The 23,557-nt window shown below is 35.6% G+C and overlaps 3 protein-coding genes across 3 annotated transcripts; all 3 read left to right on the top strand.

Moving 5' to 3' along the window:
• Positions 1 to 1,597: 1,597 nt before the first annotated feature.
• LOC132276406 (receptor-like protein EIX2) lies at positions 1,598 to 4,813 on the top strand. The gene has a single exon (XM_059777817.1). It carries the CDS (start codon positions 1,598 to 1,600, stop codon positions 4,811 to 4,813), a length of 3,216 nt encoding a protein of 1,071 aa, XP_059633800.1.
• Positions 4,814 to 5,963: 1,150 nt separating this feature from the next.
• On the top strand, positions 5,964 to 10,846 carry LOC132276395 (probable leucine-rich repeat receptor-like protein kinase At5g63930). The gene is made up of 4 exons (XM_059777806.1): positions 5,964 to 6,204; positions 9,349 to 9,958; positions 10,139 to 10,479; positions 10,536 to 10,846. The coding sequence occupies exons 1-4, from the start codon at positions 5,964 to 5,966 to the stop codon at positions 10,844 to 10,846; spliced, it is 1,503 nt and encodes a 500-aa protein (XP_059633789.1).
• Positions 10,847 to 15,803: 4,957 nt separating this feature from the next.
• On the top strand, positions 15,804 to 22,926 carry LOC132303531 (protein TRIGALACTOSYLDIACYLGLYCEROL 2, chloroplastic). The gene is made up of 6 exons (XM_059800828.1): positions 15,804 to 15,991; positions 16,519 to 17,148; positions 17,296 to 17,625; positions 20,546 to 20,661; positions 22,261 to 22,351; positions 22,476 to 22,926. The coding sequence occupies exons 2-6, from the start codon at positions 16,633 to 16,635 to the stop codon at positions 22,566 to 22,568; spliced, it is 1,146 nt and encodes a 381-aa protein (XP_059656811.1). The 5' UTR covers positions 15,804 to 15,991; positions 16,519 to 16,632; the 3' UTR covers positions 22,569 to 22,926.
• Positions 22,927 to 23,557: the final 631 nt, after the last annotated feature.

Raw genomic sequence — 23,557 nt, 5'->3', positions numbered from 1 at the left:
GCCGAATTAAAGTGACATGAATTTGATTAAAGATTTGTCATTTGAATCCGTTTTCATAAAACAATGACTAAATTGTAAATAGCATAATTAAGCATTGTAAAAAGAATGATAAGTTACTGGAACTCATATTCTTCGAATAAAATTTGTTATTTGGACAAAATATTTAAAGATAAGATGACATTGAGTCATTTGATGAATTTTGGATTCATACTGTTTTGTGGTTGGTGCTAGACAAATAGGAATAGGATTACAACTTTCCTATTTATAAAATTCTTTCTATCTTTATTTCTTGTTAAAATATCTCTCTGCCTTGATTCTTCCTCCTCAGAATTCAAACTGAATCAAAAAGTGTACTTTGTCTTCTCATCTCTGAATTTTCTCGTTCCCTTTTTGCTTCAATTGAAAAGCCTTTGCCGAAAAACTCTCCTTGATTGGGTCAAAACCAGTCGCTAAAATATTGCTAAAAAGTCGCTAATTTTTAGCAACTTCTTACCTTAAGCTCGGTTGATGTATTTCCTTAAATGGCCTAATAGCCATTTACAGCTTTTGTATTTATCCATAACTCTTGCGACGGCCCCTTTTTCTCTGGAATTCCTTTTCCAATTAAATCCCTATTTCATAGGGATTTTAGCTAAATCTCTAATATTTCTTTCTCAGTTAAACAACCTATTTGAATTAATTCAAATACCAGTTACCATGTTTCAGCAACAACCTTATTTGATAAGGTGGCTGAATTCCTAGATTTTCTCCTTTTGTTTCTCAAACGGCCGTCTCTCCTTGGAAACATAATGAACACTAGTCAGCTCCTCACTGGTCCACGTCACCGCTGAGGTGGCTGCCAAGTTTTGGTGCCAACACACTCACAAGCTGGTTGGGTCCTTCCATCCTTGATAGAAATTAGTAGTAAATTACCATATACAAATACATATACATAATGTATAAAAGGGAGAAAAAAGAAAAAGAAAAAAAGAACAAATAGATGATGTGAGTTACATCCTACAATAACAAAAACTAGCAGATTCCCGTCTGACGGGCATGGTGCATAAGAGACCTTTATTGGGAATTAATTTTATGCATCATTGCAGCATTAAACAAATTTGGAGTGGAATTAGAAAAATCAGTTGGAACATATTGATACAAATGTTGATATAGTTGGTATATATCTTATAAATGAAGTGAGAAAAAAAAAAAAAAAAAAAAAAGAAAAAAAGAAAAAAAAAAAAAAAAAAAAAACCTAATACAGTGAAAAGAGAGGGCAGTAAATGATGTATGAACACATTTATTATGAAATAGAGAAATTTGTTGGGGTCATAAATATTATTGGTGTACTGCATTATGAAAGTCTATATATTTATGAGTCTTGCACCAAAATTTCCATAATGGAGTACCTAGTACACCAAAAATATTTATGAGTTCACCAAATATGCATCCGAATTTGTGGATATTTATTCATGGACCCACTACCACATCGATCCAAATTTCCATTGGTGATATGTGTCATTTCTTACCATCTGCTTGTAGTTTCTGTGCAACTGACTTCATGAAAGCACTTATTATATATATGTACTCTCGATCATTAGAAATCTTGAAGAACACCATGGCTAATAGTAACAGTTTTCTTGGTCTTGTTGTTCGCCTCTTTCTTTTGGTGGTATTGCTAGGTTCATCATCTTATTTGGAGATCAACATCATTAAACTCACCTCCGCCAAGTGCATTGAGGAGGAGAGGAAAGCACTTCTGACCTTCAAGCAAGGTCTCAAAGATCCTTCTGGCAGACTTTCTTCTTGGGTGGGTGACGCTTGTTGCCATTGGAGTGGTGTCCGATGCAACAACGTATCAGGACATGTTGTCAAGCTCCACCTCAGGAATCCATTTTCAGAAAGCAGTGAGATTTTTTGGTCAATGGAGTACGATTATGAACGGTTTGCCTATGCGTCCCATTACCAAAGGTCGTGTTTGAGAGGTCAGATAAGTTCTTCTTTGCTTCACTTGAAATATTTGAATTACTTGGACCTAAGCTTCAATGATTTTGAAGGAACTCGAATTCCTAAATTCTTGGGTATGTTTGAGAACTTGAGATATCTTAATCTCTCTTCTTCATTCTTTGCCGGAGAGATTCCACCTCATCTTGGAAATCTATCCAGCCTGAATTCACTTGATCTCGGCTATGATTTAACGTTGTTCCATTTAATTGACAACCCAGTTGGCATGAGTAACCTACTCACTCCAAATTTGGAATGGCTCACACGGCTCTCTTCTTTGAAATACCTTAACATGAGAGAAATGTTAGTCAATGACATAAATTGGCTGCAATCAATTAATATGCTTCCTAACCTCCTCGAGTTACACTTGCCTAGGTGCTCTCTACAAAGCCTTCCACTCTCACTCCCATTCATTAATTTAACTTTTCTTTCAGTCATTGATATTTCTGAGAATCAGTTTTTCTCCTCAATACCAAACTGGTTGTTCAATCTCACAACCCTCACCGAACTTGATCTCAGGGGCAGTAACTTCAATGGAACCATTCCGAGTAAATTTGTTAACTTGAAGTTTTTGAAATCCCTTGATATCTCTGTTAATGACTTTAACTGCTCCTCAATACCAAACTGGTTGTCCAATCTCACAAGCCTCACCAGACTTCGTCTCAGTGGCAATTCCTTTAATGGAACCATTCCGAGTGAATTTGTGAACTTGAAGTCTTTGGAATCACTTGATTTGAGTGGTAATGGATTTGAAGGTCAAATACCAATAGTTTTGGGGAATCTTTGCAAGCTTAAAATTTTAGACCTTTCTGAAAACCAATTCAGCGAAGGGGTGGTTGAGTTTTTTGGTGCATTAATCTCAGGTTGTCCTACTAATAGCATAGTGTCACTAAGTTTACGGGGTAACTATCTTGTAGGGGAACTGCCAGATTCAATAGGAATACTTGAGAATCTTCAAAATCTGTACCTCTCTGGAAACTTTTTTTGGGGTTCAATCCCAAAATCGATTGGAAATTTGTCAAACTTGCAAAAATTGGACATTTCCTCCAATCAGATGAATGGAACCATTCCCGAAAGTTTTGGACAACTCTCAAAACTCATAGACCTAAATCTCAATTGGAATTCATGGGAAGGTGTTATTATAACAGATGCTCACTTGATAAATCTCACAGGATTAAAGTATTTTCAAATAGATACATACAAATTTAGGTCAGTGATTTTCAATGTGACATACGAATGGATACCCCCGTTCAAGCTCAAGCATCTTGATCTCAAAAACTGCCTAGTGGGTCCCAGATTTCCGATGTGGCTTCAACTTCAAAGTGAACTTTCTTATTTGTCTCTTACAAATGTTGGAATTGCAGACACCATACCTGGGGAATGGTTTTCCAAGTTATCATCCCGAGTCACCTATTTGGATCTTTCTAGCAACCAAATAAAAGGAACGCTACCGATCCATTTAGAATATCCAAAACTAGGTTCTATGGACTTGAGTAATAATCATTTTGAGGGTCCCCTTCCATCATGGTCTACCAATGCATCTGTTCTTTCTCTCAACAACAACTCGTTTTCTGGTCCGATTCCATCAAATATTGGTGAACTGATGCCACAATTGCAAGTTTTGCATCTGTTTCAGAATCCTCTCGGGGGTACAATTCCATTATCATTATGCAAAATGGAAATGTTAAAATCACTTGTCCTTAGGACCAATCAATTATCTGGGGAGCTCCCTCAATGCTGGAAGGCATCGCAGACATTATCCATTATGGATATGGCAAACAATAAGCTCTCGGGCGAAATTCCAAGCTCATTGGGTTCTCTGAGTTCTCTTCAGGAATTAATGTTGAGCAACAATATGCTACATGGGAAAATTCCTCCATCATTGCAGAACTGCATGCTGGTGATGATTGATCTTGGAGGAAACAACTTAACTGGAAAACTACCTTTGTGGATAGGAGAACGTGCCCCTGCATTACAAATTCTACTTCTGCGATCTAACTCGTTTAGCGGAGTCATCCCTCAACGATGGTGCAATCTTACGGAACTTCATATTCTAGATCTTGCGGACAACAACCTTTCTGGAGTCATTCCTAGCTGTTTAGGAAATTTAACAGCTCTAATTTATGGTAATAGCAGCTTTTTCTATCTCACTACAGAGCAAATAGTTGTGGTGGCAAAAGGAAGAGAGCTCACATATGGAAAAACTATGGAATATGTCAATATTATTGATCTTTCAGCAAATAGCCTAATTGGTGAAATCCCTGAAGAGATAACAAGTCTTATTGCACTTGGTACCTTAAATCTTTCGATGAATCATCTGTCTGGATGGATACCCGACAACGTTGGGAATTTGCAATATTTGGAAACCTTGGATGTTTCAAACAACAATCTGTCGGGACCAATTCCTCAAAGTTTGTCTTCATTAACGTTTTTGGCACACTTGAACATGTCTCACAACAACTTGGCAGGAAAAATTCCATCTGGAAATCAGCTCCAAACACTCGATGATTCGTCGATTTATGAAGGTAACCCTTTACTATGTGGACTCCCTCTTCCAACCAAGTGCCCAGGTGATGATAAATCTGATGTGCCACCTCGTGATGGAGGACATCTCGATGATAGCGACGATGAAAATGGTCTTGACATGGCATGGTTCTATATCAGCTTGGGACCCGGATTTGTTGTAGGATTTTGGGTTGTCTTTGGTACAATATTAATAAAGAAGTCGTGGAGGCATTGCTACTTCCAGTTCTTGGAGAACATGATAGAAAGGATTGTTCTTTCGATTGCATTGAGAGTGGCTAATTTGAGAAGAAGGTGGGCTCAGTGAAAAATTAATCCTTCGGAAGAGAAGGTTTGTAATATATTTGTTTCAAGAGAAATTAGCAACTCCAGTGCACGTGTGTGTAGGTACGTAGATAAGTGCAAGTCTTTGTGGTTTTTTTTTTTCTTTTATTTATTTATTTTTTTGTGTAGTTTTTTTTTTTTTTTTTCTCTTTTTGAGTTGATGTGTAAGCATTTGTATAATAATATTATAATTCCATCACATCACCACTTCCGTTATCATTTATCAATTTGTAGTTTTGCAAACTGCTGCAGTTGTATTAGGCATGCATGGTGAGTTACTCTCTAAATCTCTGTCAGAATTCAATGCATTTGAAGACTAACGCCTACAGAAAATGAGGACATATTGTGTGATGATACTTGTATGATCAGTTTTGCTATTTTCTAATATTCATTGGTTTGATATTTACACTAATTCTTGAACACAATTTTTTTTTCTAAACCGGCAATATGTTTTAGGGGTTCTAACATTTATCACGACCATTTTGACCAATGTCAATAGTCAGCCATGAGTAAACTTTTTGCATTTGTAGATTTAGGAATCTAACTTATGCTTCATTTAGATAAATGAATGGATTTAAATCAAGAGAGTTGAGTTTTTACATAAAAAGTTAGCTATGAAGTTAAATTCTCAAGTTCAAGGTGATTTTTTTGGGTAAATACCAAAATAATAATAAAAATAAACATAACTCTTTATACCTTGTTATCTGGATTCACTTGTATAATTCTCTCAAATCCATTCATTTGATATCTTCTCGGATCTATCACGCTATATTTCTTACGAATTGAATCTAAACACATTGATTTGAAATCCTTGATTTTAAATCAAACCTTAAAAGAAATTTACAGTACAAATTGTTATATATAGTCAGCCAGTGTCCTGTAATTCGGTTTTTAAACCTTACAGACCAACTGCCAGAAAAAATTTAACAAAAAAAAAAAAAAAAAAAAAAAAAAAAAAAAAAAAAAAAGGAAGGAAGAAAGGAAAAATTAAGATATGAGTGGTGGAAGGCCAATGAAATATTAAGATAAGGACCACCTATCTTTCTTACAATAACTTCATGGATGCACTCATAGAAGAAATGTTTATGCTTTGAATACTGCTTACTTACTCATTGCATATCTTCAAGAACACCATGGCTAACAGTAGTACTTTTCTTAGTCTTCTTGTTCGTCTCTTTCTTCTGGTGATGTTGTTAGGCTCATCATCCTATTTGGAGCTCAACGTCGTTAAACTCACCTCTGCCAAGTGCATTGAGAAGGAGATGGAAGCACTTCTCGACTTCAAAAATGATCTCAAAGATCCTTCGGGTAGACTTCTTGGGTGGGTGACGATTGTTACCATTGGAGTGGCGTCCGTTGCAACAACATATCAGGGCATGTCATCAAGCTCAACCTCAGAAACCCATTTTCAATAGGCACTGAGGCTTTTTATCCAATGGAGTACCATGAAGAGATGGCCTATACATCACATTATGGAAGGTGTGCTTGGAAGGTAAGATAACTTCTTTGCTTCAGTTGAAATACTTGAACTATTTGGACCTGAGCTTCAATCATTTTAAAGGAATTCAAATTCCTAAATTCTTGGGCATGCTTGAGAACTTGAGATATCTCAATTTCTCTTCTTCATTGTTGATTGGAGAGATTCCACCTCATCTGGGAAATCTATCCCGCTTGAACTATCTTGATCTCGGTGCTTCTTCAATATTACTCGATTTAGCTGAGGTACAAAGTATCAGCTATTTCCTACACACTACAAATTTGAAGTGGCTCTTAGGTCTCTCTTCTTTGAAATACCTTAACATGCAACAATTGGAAGTCAGTGACACTAATTGGCTCAAAACAATTAATATGCTTCCTAATATCGAAGAGTTACACATTAGAGTGTTATCTGCTGAGGCTTCCACTCTCGATTCTATTTGTTAACTTAACATTGCTTTCGGTCTTTGATCTCTCTGAGAATTTTCTTTGAATCCACAATACCAAACTGGTTGTTTAATCTCTCAAGCCTCACCAAACTTGATCTCAGCACCAATTTCTTCGATTGAGTCATTCCGAGTGAATTCATGAACTTGAAGTCTTTGGAATCCCTTGAATTGGGTTCCAATTAATGTTTTTGAAGGTCAAATACCAATATTTTTGGGGAATATGTGCAACTTGAAAATTTTAGATCTTTCTCTAAACAATTTCAGTGGGGAGGTGGTTGAGTTTTTTCATGGATTATCCGGGTGTCCAACTAGTGGCCTTGTGTCTAAGGCTACAAACGAGCCAAGTCGAGCCGAGCTGAGTAATGGTGTGCTCGAGCTCAGCTTGGTCAGGTGATAGAATGTTCAAGCTCGGCTCAAGCTCGAGCCCAGCCGAGAAAATCTGGTTCAAGCTCGGCTTGGCTATGCTCGACAAGCCTCGAGCCGAGCTCGATAGCTCGTTTTATTTTTTTTTTTTTTGTGGTACTTCGCATCTAACAGATCTGGAACAAAAAATTAAAAAATAAATAAATAAAAAATAAAAAAGTTTGATAGAGAAATAGATTTGCAACAATAAAAAGAGAGAAGTTTGAGAGAAAAAGAGAAAGAAAGTGATAATTTTGATCGAAAATTAAACTTACCAGAGTTGATTTTGATGGAAGAAGTTGAGAGATGCACAGATCAATAGTAAACCCCAAAATCTATATTAAAAATCAATTTGGATGAAACACAATTAATACATAAGTATATTGCCGCCGCTACTTGATGAGATGATAAAATATAAGAAGAGAAAGAGAGAGAAGTAAGATTCCATGATAGAAAGCAGATTGCTGAGGGTGTGTTGCCGCTCTGCTTGGGCTACTGATAATTTTAAAAAAAGGGAAGATGATTAGGGTTAGACATAAGATATGGGCTTGGGTTTGATTGTACAAATGGACTTGGTTTTTGTTTTAAAACGATAAAATTGGGTTTAAAACAAAAAGGATTATAAAATTTAATGGCCTGTGGACTAAGCCTTCGTAACAAAAAATTATATATTATAATTGGATATGTATATGTATCAGTAGTGTTCAATTGTTCCCCTGGTGAGTAGGGAGCAATATACTCACTTTTACCCATAGCCTTTTGATTTAATCCAGCGGCTAATTGAAACAATAGTTATTTTAGGTAATTGTCTTTCTTTTAATTAGCCATTAATTATAAAATGACTATATTGGATACTTTTTAAAAACATAATGATAATAATTTTTTTTAATCTGATTCAACTTTAACTATGTCCCTTTCCACCACTGTCGGTCCGACACCACCACCCACCTCCTCCCCCACTGCCACGACCACCTCCCCCAACCACACCACAACACTGCCACCTCCATCACCACCATACTGCCACCCACCACCACCACCACATACACCAATAATTATAAGGACATGAATTTAAAGATGTATTCTTGATCATGATAAGTTTTTTCTATCAGCTTCTTGTGACTTTCTCATGATAATTATGATTAATGATGGGATCTAGATGCAAGCGCTTTAAGTTGTAAATTTGGTAATTCTTAGTCAAAAGTAGTAATTAAATCTGTTTGGGTGGAAGTGGTGTGGTGTAGGTGTGGTGGTTTTGTAGCAGTGGTGGCGGTGATGTGATAGTGGTGGAGGTAGTGGCGGGGTAGAGGTGACAATGGCGGTGGAGTGATGGCAATTCATGGTTAAATATTTTTTTTCTTTAAGAATGTATTTAATATAATCATTTCATAATTAATGACTAATTAAAAAAATGTTAATTTCCTAAAATAATTATTCTCTTCCGTAGCCGTTGGATTAGATCCTAAAGTTATTAGTAAAAGTGACTATATTACTCCCTACTCACCAGGGAGCAATTGAACATTACTGGTGTGTGTGTGTGTATATATATATATATATATATATATATTATAATCAAGTATCTTATCGAGCTCAGCTCGTGAATGGTTCATGAATAAACTAGTCGAGCTTACTGCTATTCAGACTCGGCTCGTTTATGAATCGAGCCTCACAATTCGACTCAAGCTCGATTCATTTATAAATGAACCGAGCTCGAGCCGAGTAATTCACAAGCTGAGCCCGAGCCTAAGCAGTTCACGAACAGCTTGGCTTGTTTGCAGCCCTACTTGTGTCACTAAATTTAGAGAGTAACGCTTTTGAAGGGGAATTCCCCAAAACAATAGGAATGCTTAAGAATCTTCAACATTTGCGTCTCGCTGACAACTCTTTTTGGGGTTCAATTCCGAAATCGATTGGAAATTTGTCATCTTTGCAAGAAACTGGACATCTCCTTCAATAAATTGAATGGAACCTTTCCTGAATGTTTTGGACAACTCTTGGAACTTGTACACCTAGATCTCCAAGAGAATTCATGGAAAGGTGTCGTAACAGAAGCACAATTGATGAATCTCACAAGATTAGAAGATTTAATAATATCAACAAACAAATTCAGGTCCTTGGTTTTTAAGGTGACATATATATGAATGGGTACCCCCTTTCAAGCTCAAACTTCTTCATTTAGAAAATTGTCTTGTAGGCCCCAGATTCTTGGTCTGGCTTCAAGTTCAAAGTGAACTCGCTTCTGTAACCCTTACAAATGTTGGAATTGCAGACACCATACCTGAAGAATGGCTTTCGAGGATATCTTCTCAACTTGTCAATTTGGATCTATCTAACAACCAAGTAGAAGGGAAGCTCCCTTACCATTTAGAATTTCCAAAACTACTTGCTGTCGACTTGAGTAATAACAGTTTTCATGGTCCCCTCCCATTGTGGTCCACTAATGCATCTGTATTTTCTCTTAGCAACAACTCATTTTCGGGACCAATTCCATCAAATATTGGTGAACTGTTGCCTCAATTGCAAATGTTGTATATGTTTGAGAATCGTCTCAGTGGTACAATTCCATCATCAATATGCACAATGGAAAATTTAAATGCACTTGTCCTTTGGAGCAATCAATTATCTGGAGATCTCCCTCAGTGTTGGAACAAATTGCAAAATTTTAAGTTTTTGGATGTAAGAAACAATAGCCTTTCAGGTAATATTCCGAGCTCAATTGGTTCCCTAAGTTCTCTTGATACATTATTGTTGAGTAGCAATGATTTAGACGGGGAAATTCCTCCATCTTTGCAAAACTGGTCAAGGTTATTGAGCATTGACCTTGGGAAAAACAGATTCTCAGGAAAATTACCTTTATGGATCGGACAAAATACAACTCCACCTCTTCAGTTGCTACACCTACGATCTAACTCATTCAGAGGAAACATCCCTCAACAATGGTGAAATCTTACAAATCTTCAAATCCTAGATCTTGCACACAACAGTCTTTCAGGAGTCATTCCCAACTGTTTGGGAAATTTATCAGCTTTAGTTTACGGTAATAGCAGTACATTTGTGTATGAGATGGAGGAAAACAGTTCATTGCCGATGCTAAGAGAGATCAAATATTATGGCATAACTCTAAGCTATGTCAACAGCATTGATCTTTCAATGAATGGCCTAATTGGTGAAATCCCTACAGAAATAACACACCTCGTTACACTAGGCACCTTATATTTGTCAAAGAATAACCTGTCCGGCTGCATCCCCATGAACATTGGAAATTTGCAGTGGTTGGAAACTTTCAATGTTTCAAACAACCACCTTTCAGGACCAATTCCTCAAGGTTTGTCTCTTTAACTTTCTTGGCTCACTTGAACCTATCTCACAACAACTTGATAGGGAAAATTCCATCTGGAAATCAGCTCCAAGCCCTGGATGATTCATCCATTTATGAAGGTAACCCTTTACTTTGTGGACTCCCTCTTCCGACCAAGTGCCCAGGTCTGGATGTCAATGACGATGAAAATCATCATGACATGGAATGGTTCTTTGTCATCTTGGAATCTGGATTTGTAGTAGCATTGGGTTGTCTTTGTTACTTCATTAATAAGCAAGTCGTGGAGGCGTGCCCACCTTCAGTTCTCGGAGAACATGATAGAAAGGATGGATCTTTTGATTGCGTTGAGAGTGGCTCATTTATAAGAAGATGAACTCAATGAACAATTAATCTTGTTGATGAGATGGTTCAGTAATCAATTTGTTTCAAAGGAAATCAGTAATTCAAGTGTGTGTATGTGTAAGCATGTGTGTGTAACCTATGTGTGTAACCTATGTGTGTATGTGTAAGCATGTGTGTGTGACCTAAGGCAAGTGCAGTGCTTTGTGATTTGCTCTGTCATTTTGTTGTATTTTTTAGATTATGTGTAAGCATGTGTGCAATAATATATTGTCATGTACTATAATTCTCTCACATTACCATTTCAATTATCAATTTGTAGTGTTATGGAAACGTGGTACAAATGGGTAGTCCAAAACTACATCTATATCTATAACGATATTACTTATATAAACAATGCCCATCAGTCCCCAGTGGGACTGAAAACAAACTATTGGCGCATATGAATGACCAAAACATCCATTGGTCGACTTCCAGCAAATAAACAAGTTTGAGAAGTACTAGCGAGGGACTGTCCAACGACAGTCGCCTGGTGGATCGGTTGAAAACCAGTAAAAAAATAAAAAATAAAAATGTTATTTTGGTTGGTTAAAAATCAACACAAAAGTCTTGGAGAATTGTGATTGGTGTGGTTAGACATTAGCGGATAACGACTATTACTACCAACTTGTCATCAAGTTTTTAAAAGGCCTCCTAGACTCTTAGTATATATTAAAGTGTATAATTCCTATACGTTTTAAAACTTTCGTGACTTTTAATTTTGGAGCAAATAAGGATTTGAATGTTGAAAAGATTAAAGTGTTCCTCTATAATTGAATAAAAAAATATAAAAATAATTAAATATGAAATAATTAAATTGTCCCTCTTTTTATATACTATATAATATAGGGTTGGGGGCAAAAGACACCCTTATGGTATGTATACAAAATATATAACCCCCTATAAGGCCTATACGTTATAAATCTCCTTAACATTCAATTTTGGTACAAACAAGAACCTAAATGTTGAAAACACTAAATTATTCCTTTACAACTAAATAAAAAATAATTAAAAAAATTTATTAAATGTGACAGGAGTGTATATATATAAGGATATTATTGGAAGAGACAAGGGTATTTTTAAAATTTTATATCTTAAAAATGTCATGTGCAATGCATATGAATAAATTTTTAACGAAACAATAACTTCAAGCCCTTCTTTGTCACATTTTTTCAAACTTAACGAACTTGTATACTCAAAATAAAGGATAGGGGTGTTATTTGCCCAAAATGTAAACATTGGGGGTGTTTTTCTCACTTTGTCCTAATAAGGGCATTATAGGAAGAGATAAGGGTGTTTTCGGAGCTAATTTTATAGCTTAACAATGACTTCAAATCCTTTTTTGTTTATCTTTCAAGCTTAACGGACTTATATAATATATACACAACATAAGTCATTTTTTGCTCATTTTTTTCAAACTTAACGAAATTATATACTGAATAAACAATAAGGATGTTGTTTGTCCAAAATTAGAACATTAAGGGTATTTTTCTTAGTTTGTCCTTTATCTAACTCAAATATTCCAAAGAAAAAAAAAATGTTGTTTTTATTTTCTCAATTTGTTGTTTCATATATTATGTTCATGTGTAATGTGTGTAAATAACATAGTCCTGTTCAAAATCAGTGGCGGCCCACTCCCCACACACCAAACCCAAACCAAGTCCATAAAATATTTTGGTGGTCCCCAAGCCCAAGTCCATAAAATATTTCAACTTGAGCCCTTTAATCCGGTCAAAATAAGCCCAATTCAAAATAGAGAAATAAAGCCCATTATTAATTCACCTACAGCAATTTTCCCACTTTACTGTTTACTCATCATATTTTATGTCTATAGACTATAATGGAGATCCCACTATCAAAGCCATTTTAATTATTATAAAGTGATTGAAGTTCCTGGAATTTGTCTTTTTAACACCTTTAAATTATGAATTAAAATTCCCTTCCTAACAATCTTACCATTATAGCTGTGATATTCACTAAAAAGACCTGTCAGTAATGAAATTTACCAATCGCACTGACACATCATAGTGAGCAATCGTCTAGGAGATTCAAGTGAACCTACCTACCCTTTCGTCCCCACTTTTGGGATTCAAGCACCTGCGATGGTGTTCGTTGGGGGCCTGGGGGCGCAAATGCTCTGAAGTGAGCTTTCCTTACTGTCCATGCGGTGAGTTTTAAGTGATTTATATTTGTTCATGTCTTTCTTTATTTAATAGCCGTAGAGACTAAGACAGTGTTTGAATATAACAATTACAAAAAAAGTAAAAATTATCTTCACCCTCAAAATAAGGTATGCACATAATGCAGATTAACTAATGTCATAAATAAACGTAACTCAATTCAACATATCATTTATGTTATTATTTGAAATTAAAGTATTTTAAAACACTTTAACATGTTAATTTAAAGAATTTAAATCAAAATTAAAGTCACTTGAATTAACTTTAGACAACAAACAAAATACTTGATATTTCCAAAAATAATGAAAAGAGCCACATTTTTTTTTTTTTTTCATTCCCAAAAAAAAAAAAAAAAACATACACTTAGGTATAAATTATGTAACATATCTTTGAAAAAAATTTGGCAAAGTTTAATATTAATTGCAACACTCACCACCTTTACCATCAAAAAAAAATATTCGCGTAATACTGAAAAACTAATAGTCACACGTAAATCTAACTAAATTTAACATATTATTTATATATTTTTTAAGTTAAATTTTATCATAAAAAATTGAACATCCAAAAAAAATAGTCACATGTTAATTTAAAGAGGATTTTGACAGGATCATGAAGAATTTGGTTGTCAACAACCTTCATTTTTTAAGCAGTAATATTACCCTTTTACAAATGGTAATGTTACTTTTAAAACTCCTATGATGTTACTTATAAATGATGGTCAAAAAGAGCTTACTAAAAGATTCGTGTGACATTTCACTTTTTTGTAATTGCTAAACGCGGTATCAAAAGCTGTTAAATGAAGAAGGACGTGGCCAAATATAGACCACTTAGGAGCTCACTGCAGGGGACCGCATGGGAATTCACTTCAGAGGATTCGCACCCGTTCCTTGGGATGCTTACTCATGGGAATTTTGATACCATTTTGTAAAGAGTACGATTCTTGTAGTTGGACTTCAAAACTTAAATTGTTAGATACTGTTGTCAATTTGATTTTTCATTCAGATCCAACGTGAACAAAAAAAATTAGCCTAACAGTCTATTGCGGCCGTGCTATTACTTCACCTCTTTTTACATGGACCTTGAAATTGGCAGTGTTATAACCAAATTGCCCCTTTATTCCTTTATAATAAATCATTGGATAAATGATGCTAACTAAAGTTTAGACAAATTACACAAATACATCATTAAGAGTAACTCCAATGCAAAATAATATATTTTTATGCCAAATCTATAGTTTGAGAGGAGTTACAGTGTCAAAAGGCTATATTTTTGTAATTGCTCTAATGGTACATTTCATCCAAAATGCTATTTTTTGACACAACAACCATTCCATATTTTGAGAGCCCATTGGAGTACCTTATTTTCATTTTAACAATTTTTGACAATCTCAAAATATGAGAGTTCTTTTGAGAGCCTATTGGAGTGCATTATTTACATCCACCTGTTATATTTTGAGTTTGAGAAGTCATTTAAGAGTTACTATATTTGGTAATACTTTTAACAATCTCAAAATATGAGAGGTCTTTTGAGAGGCCATTGGAGTGCCTTATTTTCATCCACTTGTTATATTTTGAGTTTGAGAAATCATTGGAGAGGACATTGGAGATGCTCTAATCGTTTATTACTTTAACTTCTTCTAAGATTTGGCATGTGTTCAATGACACCCCTAAGATTTTTTTTTTTTATTCAATACCAATTGACTAAATTTTATAAAAGCATAATTTTGCCATTTTCTTATATAAAAATATGCTCTTTCTCTTGTACGAATAAGGTTGCAAATGAGTTGAACCGAGCTGAGCCGAGTCGAACTTTAGGTTGCTCAGGCTTGGCTCGTCTAAGTTAGAGAGCTGCTTGGACTAGGCTCGGGTTCGGCCGAGCTTGGCCTAGTCAGGCTCGAGCTCGGCTCAATAATTTTTTGATGAGCTCACGCTCGGCTCGGTTCGAGCTCGTGTGACTGTGTATATATAATATATATACATATATGTATATACTATCTATCAAATCGAGGAACCATTTTGGAACTGAAAAACACCACCATCAATTCACATATTAAACATTCTTCTCTATTCTTGAGTCTCCTTCACCAACTTCAATTTCATCAATATTCGATTTATCAGATTTATAACAATTATATCAAGCTAGAGAGAGAGGGGAGAGAGAGAGAGATAAACCTAACTCGATGTCGCTTAGGAATACAAGATAATCACATGAGAAGTAGAAGGACCGTGGATTTCTGTCGTGATATGCCAGTGGGATTGGAGAAGCTGGTTTCAACTTGTTGCCGTTGTTTCTGAGGGTTTTGTTTTTCTTTTTTAATCTACCCTTAAGATATTATAAGGTGAATACAATGGCTGAGATGAATTTAGACTTAAATGGGCTACTTAATGGCTGAGATCAATTTAGACAGTGGGTTACTTAAAAAATGGGCTTCTAAATGTCCAAATACTAATTGGGTCAATACAAAATATATATGAATTTGGGTTAGATTTATATATATGGGCTGCCTTTAAATATAACATATATATTTATATATATATATATGTAAACGAGTATGCTCATGAGCCGAGCTTAATATTGTTCAAGCTCGGCTCGTTTACTAAATAAATTAGTCTAAGTCAAGCTTTTAATAAGTCGAGTCTAAGTTGTTCATGAACGACTTGGTTCATTTGTAGCGCCTATGCACGTAGATTGCCCATTTTTTTTTTTATGGTTGATGCGTGTAATTTGTCCAAATTTTAGGGAAAGTTGACGTAATTTACCCTAAACCAAGATACCCCTCGCGCAGAAGATTGGCCATTGATAACCCGATGACCTGTTTTCTCTCAAAACTCTCTCTATCTCCCCGACTTCTGGGGCAACAGTGATTCCATTAACTTCTTCGTCGGCACTTGGAGACTAATCAGCAGTGAGCAACGTGACTACAACAATCTTCTACATTACCAATTCCAATCTCTGCCCTGGTACGTATCATTCATGGTGTCTACTTTAACATTTGATGAACTCTCTCACTCTTTGCAATTCTCTTTCTAGATTTTCTCTATCTGTTCATCGATAGGTCTACCCTAATTTCTTGGAGAAACCTTCATTTCTCAGTATACCAACTTTCTATTCTAACTCTAACCAGCTCAGACTTTAGTGTTGTTCCATAAACCCTAATTCTCTCTATTTTCTCATTTTTTTTTATTTTTTTATTCTTTTTCATTTGGGGATCTGAACGGGTCTACCAAGAATTCTAAGATTCATTCTAATGCAAAGAATTTTGATGATCTATGACTAGACCCAGATGGTTCAATTTTCATTTCTCTTTTTAGTCATACGTGTAGTCCAACTTCATTGACATTTCTTGAGGGTGGTGGAAAATTTTCATCTGTATTTCTAGCTGATTGTTTTATGGATCTATTCAGCTAATTTGATTGCTTATGATTATTTCCAGTTTCTGCAATAAAGTATTTTGACTTCTATGGTTTTGTCACGTTTTTGTAAGCAGCTTGGATTTGGCTCAAGAACAAGAAAAATTATATTAGTAGTTATCTAGAGTAAATTGAACCTGTGCTGTTTCCATAGGGCAATGCTCCAAGTTGAACTTGGGACATTGTGAAAAATGGTTGGGAATTCACTAGTCCATGTTTCAACATGCCCTACTGTGTTATCTTCTTGTGGGATTACGCGGACGCCTTGTTCTGTGAATTTTTTGCCTTTTCTGCCGTCAAGATCACAAAAGAAATTCTTCAGGGTAAGAGCTACATCTGATACAGGACATACCCAACTGCCCTCTTCTTCTGAAAAAAAGAATCCACTTGCAGTTATTTTAGATGTACCTCGGAATATTTGGAAGCAAACATTGCGGCCATTGAGTGACTTTGGGTTTGGTAGGAGGAGCATTTGGGAAGGTGGAGTTGGGTTGTTCCTTGTGTCGGGCACAGTCCTCCTTGCACTTAGTTTGGTTTGGTTAAGGGGGTTTCAGTTGCGGTCTAAATTCAGGAAGTATCTGGCTGTCTTTGAGTTTTCTCAGGCTTGTGGGATTTGTACGGGAACACCTGTTCGGATTAGAGGGGTGACTGTTGGCAATGTTATTCGTGTTAATCCTTCCTTGAAAAACATTGAAGCAGTTGTTGAGGTGAGTTAAAGACTAAATTTTCATTACTAACTCAAAAGTTTGTTAATCATTTCTATTTTTTGAATGAAATCTTGAAGCACAACCGTGTTTCTATTGATTGCTTACATTGTGGGAATCTCTGCTTATACATACCCCTTCTGTTTGTAGGTGGAAGATGATAAAATAATAATACCTCGAAATTCACTTGTTGAGGTGAACCAGTCTGGCCTTCTCATGGAAACTATGATTGATATTACACCTCGAGAACCAATTCCAATACCTTCACTTGGCCCTCTTGACCCAGAATGTGTTAAAGAAGGGCTAATTGTATGTGATAGGCAAACGATAAAGGGATATCAGGGTGTAAGTTTGGATGCCTTGGTTGGGATATTCACCCGCCTTGGACGCGAAGTAGAAGAAATTGGTGTTGTCAATACCTATTTGTTGGCAGAGCGAGCTGCATCTGTTATTGAAGATGCAAAACCATTGCTTACCAAGGTGTGATATTCCCATCTTAAAATATTGTTTTAGCTGAGTTGAGCCATGCCTAACAGTTAGTTAATTATTTTCACTGCAAATATACAATGACAAATTATGTTGGTAGGGTGATCAAGTGAAGGCTGGAATTCTGTACTACTTCCGAACTTCTTATTTTAAATAGAGATGGGCTATTGATGGCAGAGTTTGAACTTGGTATTTGAATCTCTTTGAGCGCATTCCATTAACCTTTTATATGTGGAAAAAAAAATGTTCTTATCTAGAAAGAAGAAAAGTTGTTGTTTCCTTCCTCTCTTCTACACTTCCTTTTTTTTTTCTCTGGTCAAAATATTAAATGGAATATGAATTTTATGGTCAAAAGTATGCTCCTGAACAATATTAAAAATCAGTGGTCCCTACCTTTTTCTCTTCGTTTTTTTTTTTTTTAGTTCTTTTTTTGTAGATTTTTGTCAAACTTTTGTCCAAGTGATAAACCCATCACTATGAGATTTCGAACTTACCTGTGCTAGCTACTTTTTAACCTTGCTACATTCTATTAGTTTCGTGATTAGTATTTATTCATTTGAAAGCTAAAAAGTAGCGCTCTTGATGTTGTTTTGTATGTATTCATTCAATGGGTAACTTGGCCTTAGAAGAATTTGGAAGTAAAACGATTTTTAATGTATATATCAAATATGATTCTTCTTTAGAAATTTTTACTGTTAGCTGCAAAATTATCAAGTCTTTCGAATCACTTACGAAATATTAGGGAAAACGCTAAGTAATCATGAAGTCTCTGATTTATTCTTGCTTCTACTTTTTGAGGGCATAGAAAGGGATATTTTCTTGTTGAGACTGATTATTACATAGATTAGGTGGAGTATAGTTTTTGTGCCAGTGAAGAAGCGTGACATGGTTTATACTGAGGTAATACTGGGGAAAGGAAAGATCAATAGTAATATGTATTTTGATGATAAGGAATGATGTCATAGTGGGTGATTCAAATAAAATGAAGATCTTAAACATAATAAGATTCATATATTTCACCCAAGTAGTTAGGATAAGGCTTTATTGAGTTTTAAGTGAGGTGGAATGCCCTTTCAAGCATTGTGTTTTTCATATAGAGATTTTAGGCATCAGAGATCAAACAATTCTGTTGTCGATCACTTTTGGCGTGTGAAAACAATATCCTTCAAATATTTAAGTAAAATTTCATTTTTAAACAATCATCTTTCCACCAAAAGGAGAAAACACAAGGTGTTCCACAAATTTGGATTCATATGGGATATCATTCATGTGGGATTTTATTGATATGTTATCTATAATTTGGGCTTGAAACCCTTTGGCCCTACACAATGTGCCCCATTTGTTCTATAAGGTTACCTTTTACTTAGGAGTCTTGGCTGGTCAAAGTCGTCAAGATCTTCAGTCAAGCATGCGGCTTAAATTGTAATCTGGTGGTGCTTATTTAGCCGCTTCTTTGATTGGTGCAAAATTAAATGTATTTAGATAATCCAACTCTAAGGAAACTGAAAGTAGTTTCAGAAAGCATCCAACTTCTGTAGTACATGGATGTTGCTCATTGTAGTTTGCTATTAATTAAGCTATCACAAAGACACTAAAGATTAATAAAGTGCAACAAACATTAAAAGAACGACAAGAATCTCGTGATGGGAAGTGAAAAACTCCTTTTACCTTTTCTTCCAAATACCTGATTCTTGAAATTCTTGTGTAACAACAACTGTGGAAAGCTTAAAATTTGTAGGATTAGCGGAAATACTTGGTAAACTAACGAATCAAATGAATAAACAAACTTTCATGATTAGGAGCGAAAGGAACTTCACATAGGAGATTTTGGGGTGACTTGTTTTTCCTTCAGGCCATTTGTAAGAAGATGATGATAAGCAGCTGGTTATATTGTCAGATGCACTGTTGGGAAATCTGTACTAAAATGGTGGTTTTGTTTTCCATTTTGATTGTTGAGAACATAGTACTCACACATTCCAGACATTTTGTGTGTAAATAGGGTCTCACAGAAACTTGGGGGCACTTAATTGTCCTCATGGTCGTGGGTAACCAGGACCCACGATTTGAGCAATCAGTATGCTGACCACAGGTGTCTGAGGCCTGTGAGGTTGGAGGAGGGAAGAGCTAAGGAGGCAGCTTTTCCCTGTGAGTATGCCTTGATGATCCTCTTTCAGGACCACGTCGTCCCACCCAAGAAGGGAAAGGATGACGTAGACTGATACAGGGCATAATTGCTATTAATCTACAACGTCTTGTGATGTCAGGATTTTAAATGATGCGAACAGACTATTTCATGGGTCCATTTAGCACATCTAGTGTACCAAAAGAATTTTTAATTTGTTTGTAGTGGTCATCTGTTGATTAAGTTCTTTGAATGGTTCAAAAATTTCAGTCAATTTCAAAAGAAGTGTTCATCTCGTATGATAAAATTTCATCAGCCTTAAAAGTCATTTTATTTTGATCTATTAGACTAAACGCAGTAGAAGGTTTTCTCTTAATCTTTTATGTGTTAACAAGGATAAAATGAGTGGTTAAGAGAGAGTTTAAGAAATAGGCACATAGTGTTTTGTTGTTGTTTTTTTGACATGTTTGAGTGCATGTGCTTTTGAGCCAATCTGCCTACCTTGTTTAACTGCACTGCCATTATTTGGCCTCAAAGCTTCTCAGATGACTTATGCAACACCTTCACTTTTGGTATAATGATGGCAATACCTCTTTACCATGCTGTTCCTTAGTGTGATTCGTGACAAGTAGGAAATTTTGAATGCAACAACTGAAGGAAGAACCTGCATGATTGTCATATCTGTATTCTCATACTCTTGTGATCTGTGCAAGTGTTGAGATCCTTGTCCATACACAATGTTTTATATATTCTCATGCACATAAATTTGTTTTTGATGTAGTGATGTCTCAGATCAAAGCCATGGCTGAAGATGTTCAACCTTTGCTGGCCGAGGTTCGTGACTCTGGTTTGCTGAAGGAAGTTGAGAGTTTAACCAAAAGCTTGACACAAGCCTCTGAAGATCTGAGGTATAATTTCCCAACTATACCAGCCATCTTTTGATTTGGGCATACTCGATTGAATGGTGTCTTGTGGTAAATGGGAATTTGTTCAAAAATGTACTACTTTTTTTTTTTGTTTTCTTTTGTTTTTGTGTTTTTTTGTTTTCTTAGTTGGTACTGACACCCATGCCTCTACTGAGGCTCGAACCCCTGACCTCCCTTTGGGAAGTAGAGGCCTAGTACCGCTGGGCCACTTGCCCATTGGTTAGCTTGTTGAAGTTTGTGGAGAGTTGCATCCCAAAAATGTGTAAACAACTCATTGCACTTTGGTTCTTCTCTCTTTTAGTAAATTTTTTTTTTTCCTTTTCATTTTAGCAAACATATAGCTCTCATCACAAAAATGACATTTGAAAGGAAGAATCTCCACTGTTCTAGTTACCAGTGAACTTAATTGTTTGGATAGGCTACGGTTTTTTTTTTTTTTTTTTTTTTTTTTTTGTGATCCCTTTTTATATACGAGTCTATCTTCTTCTTTTTTTCTTTTTATAATTATTTTTTGTTTTTTTATGTTGGTGATATAGTGTTTTGTTTCTTACCCAACACACACACACACAGTAATTAATCTGGCTCATATTTATGTCCATGATGCCTCACTCTAGGAGCTATTTATAATTTTATATCTCACTATTATAAGTGAAACAACTGAATTATAGTGCTTTACTAAGCTTCCCAATTTATTTTACCTAAACCTAGTTGTACTGCCACTGCTGCCTGTCATTTGCCTCTACTGCTAAAGAATATGTAACTGTCATTACCATCATTGCACCATTGCCACCCACCAGGCACCATTGCACTCACCAGCCCCCCCCACGCCACCTAAATGTTTCAACCCACATCAATACTAATATGCTAGTACTTTCTTGAAATTCAAATTTTCTTTTGTTTGGGGCATAATGGTGATTAAATGCTATATACCTGTTGAGACTGCTTAAATTTGGCTACTTGATCGCGGATTAAATTGTAATCAGCAAGTGGCTTGAATTTGCTATGTACTTTTCTTTGATAAGTTTGAAAAACACATCTCAACTGGATTTGGACTTGCTGTCGTTTTCCCTTTAAAATGTAACATCCACCTTTTACAAATCTGTAATATAAGGAATTTTCACATCCAAATACTAAAACAAAACCTTGATTTCCTATTCTGATATATGTAGCTGATATAAACTATCTACGTGGTCTGAGATGTCTTCGTTAACAACGGCTATTTCAGTGTTGCTCTGTATTCTGTCTTGTTTGGGTTCTCATGTTTCGGGCCTATTCTGTCTTGCTTTTGTTGCATGTTCTGGGCTTGCCCAATAGATAGGTATTTTATTGCTCTTGGTTGGCCTTGTGCCTTGTTTGGCTCACTATTGGTTTTATAGTCTTGTACTTATTTATTATCTATACAATTGCTTGAATTTCCCAAAAAAAAAAAAAAAAAAACTATCTGGGGTCATTCAAAATGCTACAGACACAAATTCATATGCGCTCATTCCATATTATTGTCTTTCTCCCCCTCCTTGTTTCTATATTGTCTATGTGTGGGTGTTGTAGACTTACAGAAACTGAATATTCCTTTTTCTGCAGAAGAGTGCATTCATCCATTATGACCCCTGAGAACACTGAATTGATTCAGAAGTCCATATATACCCTCATTTTCACTTTGAAGAATATTGAGGTGTGTTCCTGCCTGGCATGTTTCTACATTTTGAGCTAAGTACACAAGCCATTAATAGTTTTTTGTTTTTACTGTGGTTGTCGTTGCTTTTGTTTCTTCTTCAACCATTGTTCAACTTTTGCAGAATATAAGTTCTGATATTTTGGGATTCACGGGTGACGAAGCGACTAGACGGAACTTAAAATTGCTTATCAAGTCTCTCAGCAGGCTGTTATGAAGACACATGGAGTTGGAAACAGGGTTACAGCTTACAGCACCGGAATGACAAGACTCGAACACCGTTTCTATCTTTTGTATTCCTAGGGAGCAGAAACTTTGACTATGCCTCCCAACGATTCTTCTGTTTTGGGTTGCTACTGCAGAGGCATGTTCAATAGCCGAAGATTTTTGAATTTTTTTTTTCCCAGTCAGTCAGCTTACAACACGACTGTATCAAGGATAGCTTGTTCTATAGTTTTCAATTGGCATCAATATATTGGAACATTTGGAAATTTGTAGACAATAGTGTAGCTTGAGAAATCATTTCGTCTGATTGTCACACTCTGATGTTTACTGATTTATCACCATTTTTGTTTGCTTTGGGTATCATATGCCAGTTCAAATATGCTGGAACTACATTGGCTACCACATGTTTGATGCTTGCGAGTAGTTTCTCCGTGTAGTTGAAGCACCTTATTGTGTGTGTATCTGTGTGTGTTGGGTAATTTGGGCATCTCATTATATTGCATTAGTCGTGAAAGGAAATGAATCAGTCACTATTAATATTAATGATCATAGAGGGATGTTTGATATTGATGGATGTGCTAGAAGACGACAAAGAATAAAAGTAAAAATGAATATAAGTTGTGAGATGATTGAAATACTCCCATTTCTGGAGTATTGATATCAATGAGTGCACTAGTGAGGAAGAGTGACCTAATCTGTTGGTTTATAGGATAAAGAAAAATAAATTTTGTTTTGTTGGGGTTATAAGCTTTAGATGGAGATGAATAGCGAAATAGAGAAAAAAAAAATAAAATTGCTTTATTTATTTATTATAATTCACATAAATTCAGGGATGGAATGGTGGGTTAAAGAGAGATTGAATGGATTTTGGGAAGAACGATTTACGAATTTTGAATGCACACAATTGTTTGTAAACATCCTTAGTACGCATGAATTTGTTAAGTCTCTTTCTGCAGACAATGGTTCATATAAATAAATAAA

The sequence above is a fragment of the Cornus florida genome, unplaced genomic scaffold (genome assembly GCF_030987335.1).
Source record: "Cornus florida cultivar Cherokee Brave unplaced genomic scaffold, ASM3098733v1 CherokeeBrave_3.0.0_Hap2_Chr01, whole genome shotgun sequence".
In the NCBI taxonomy this organism is placed as follows: Eukaryota; Viridiplantae; Streptophyta; class Magnoliopsida; order Cornales; family Cornaceae; genus Cornus; species Cornus florida.
Note: the sequence above shows the minus strand (reverse complement) of the source record. Positions and strands in the feature narration are given on the sequence as shown.

Excerpts from the sequence above, each read along its gene's own strand:
- LOC132276406 (XM_059777817.1), top strand. The coding sequence starts at position 1,598 with ATGGCTAATAGTAACAGTTTTCTTGGTCTTGTTGTTCGCCTCTTTCTT.
- LOC132276395 (XM_059777806.1), top strand. The coding sequence starts at position 5,964 with ATGGCTAACAGTAGTACTTTTCTTAGTCTTCTTGTTCGTCTCTTTCTT. Across the intron at positions 6,205-9,348 it reads CGTTGCAACAACATATCAGG|GCCCCAGATTCTTGGTCTGG; the intron begins GCATGTCATCAA and ends ATTGTCTTGTAG. Across the intron at positions 9,959-10,138 it reads TCTTTGCAAAACTGGTCAAG|TCTTTCAGGAGTCATTCCCA; the intron begins GTTATTGAGCAT and ends TGCACACAACAG.
- LOC132303531 (XM_059800828.1), top strand. The coding sequence starts at position 16,633 with ATGGTTGGGAATTCACTAGTCCATGTTTCAACATGCCCTACTGTGTTA. Across the intron at positions 17,149-17,295 it reads ACATTGAAGCAGTTGTTGAG|GTGGAAGATGATAAAATAAT; the intron begins GTGAGTTAAAGA and ends TTCTGTTTGTAG. Across the intron at positions 17,626-20,545 it reads CAAAACCATTGCTTACCAAG|ATCAAAGCCATGGCTGAAGA; the intron begins GTGTGATATTCC and ends GTGATGTCTCAG.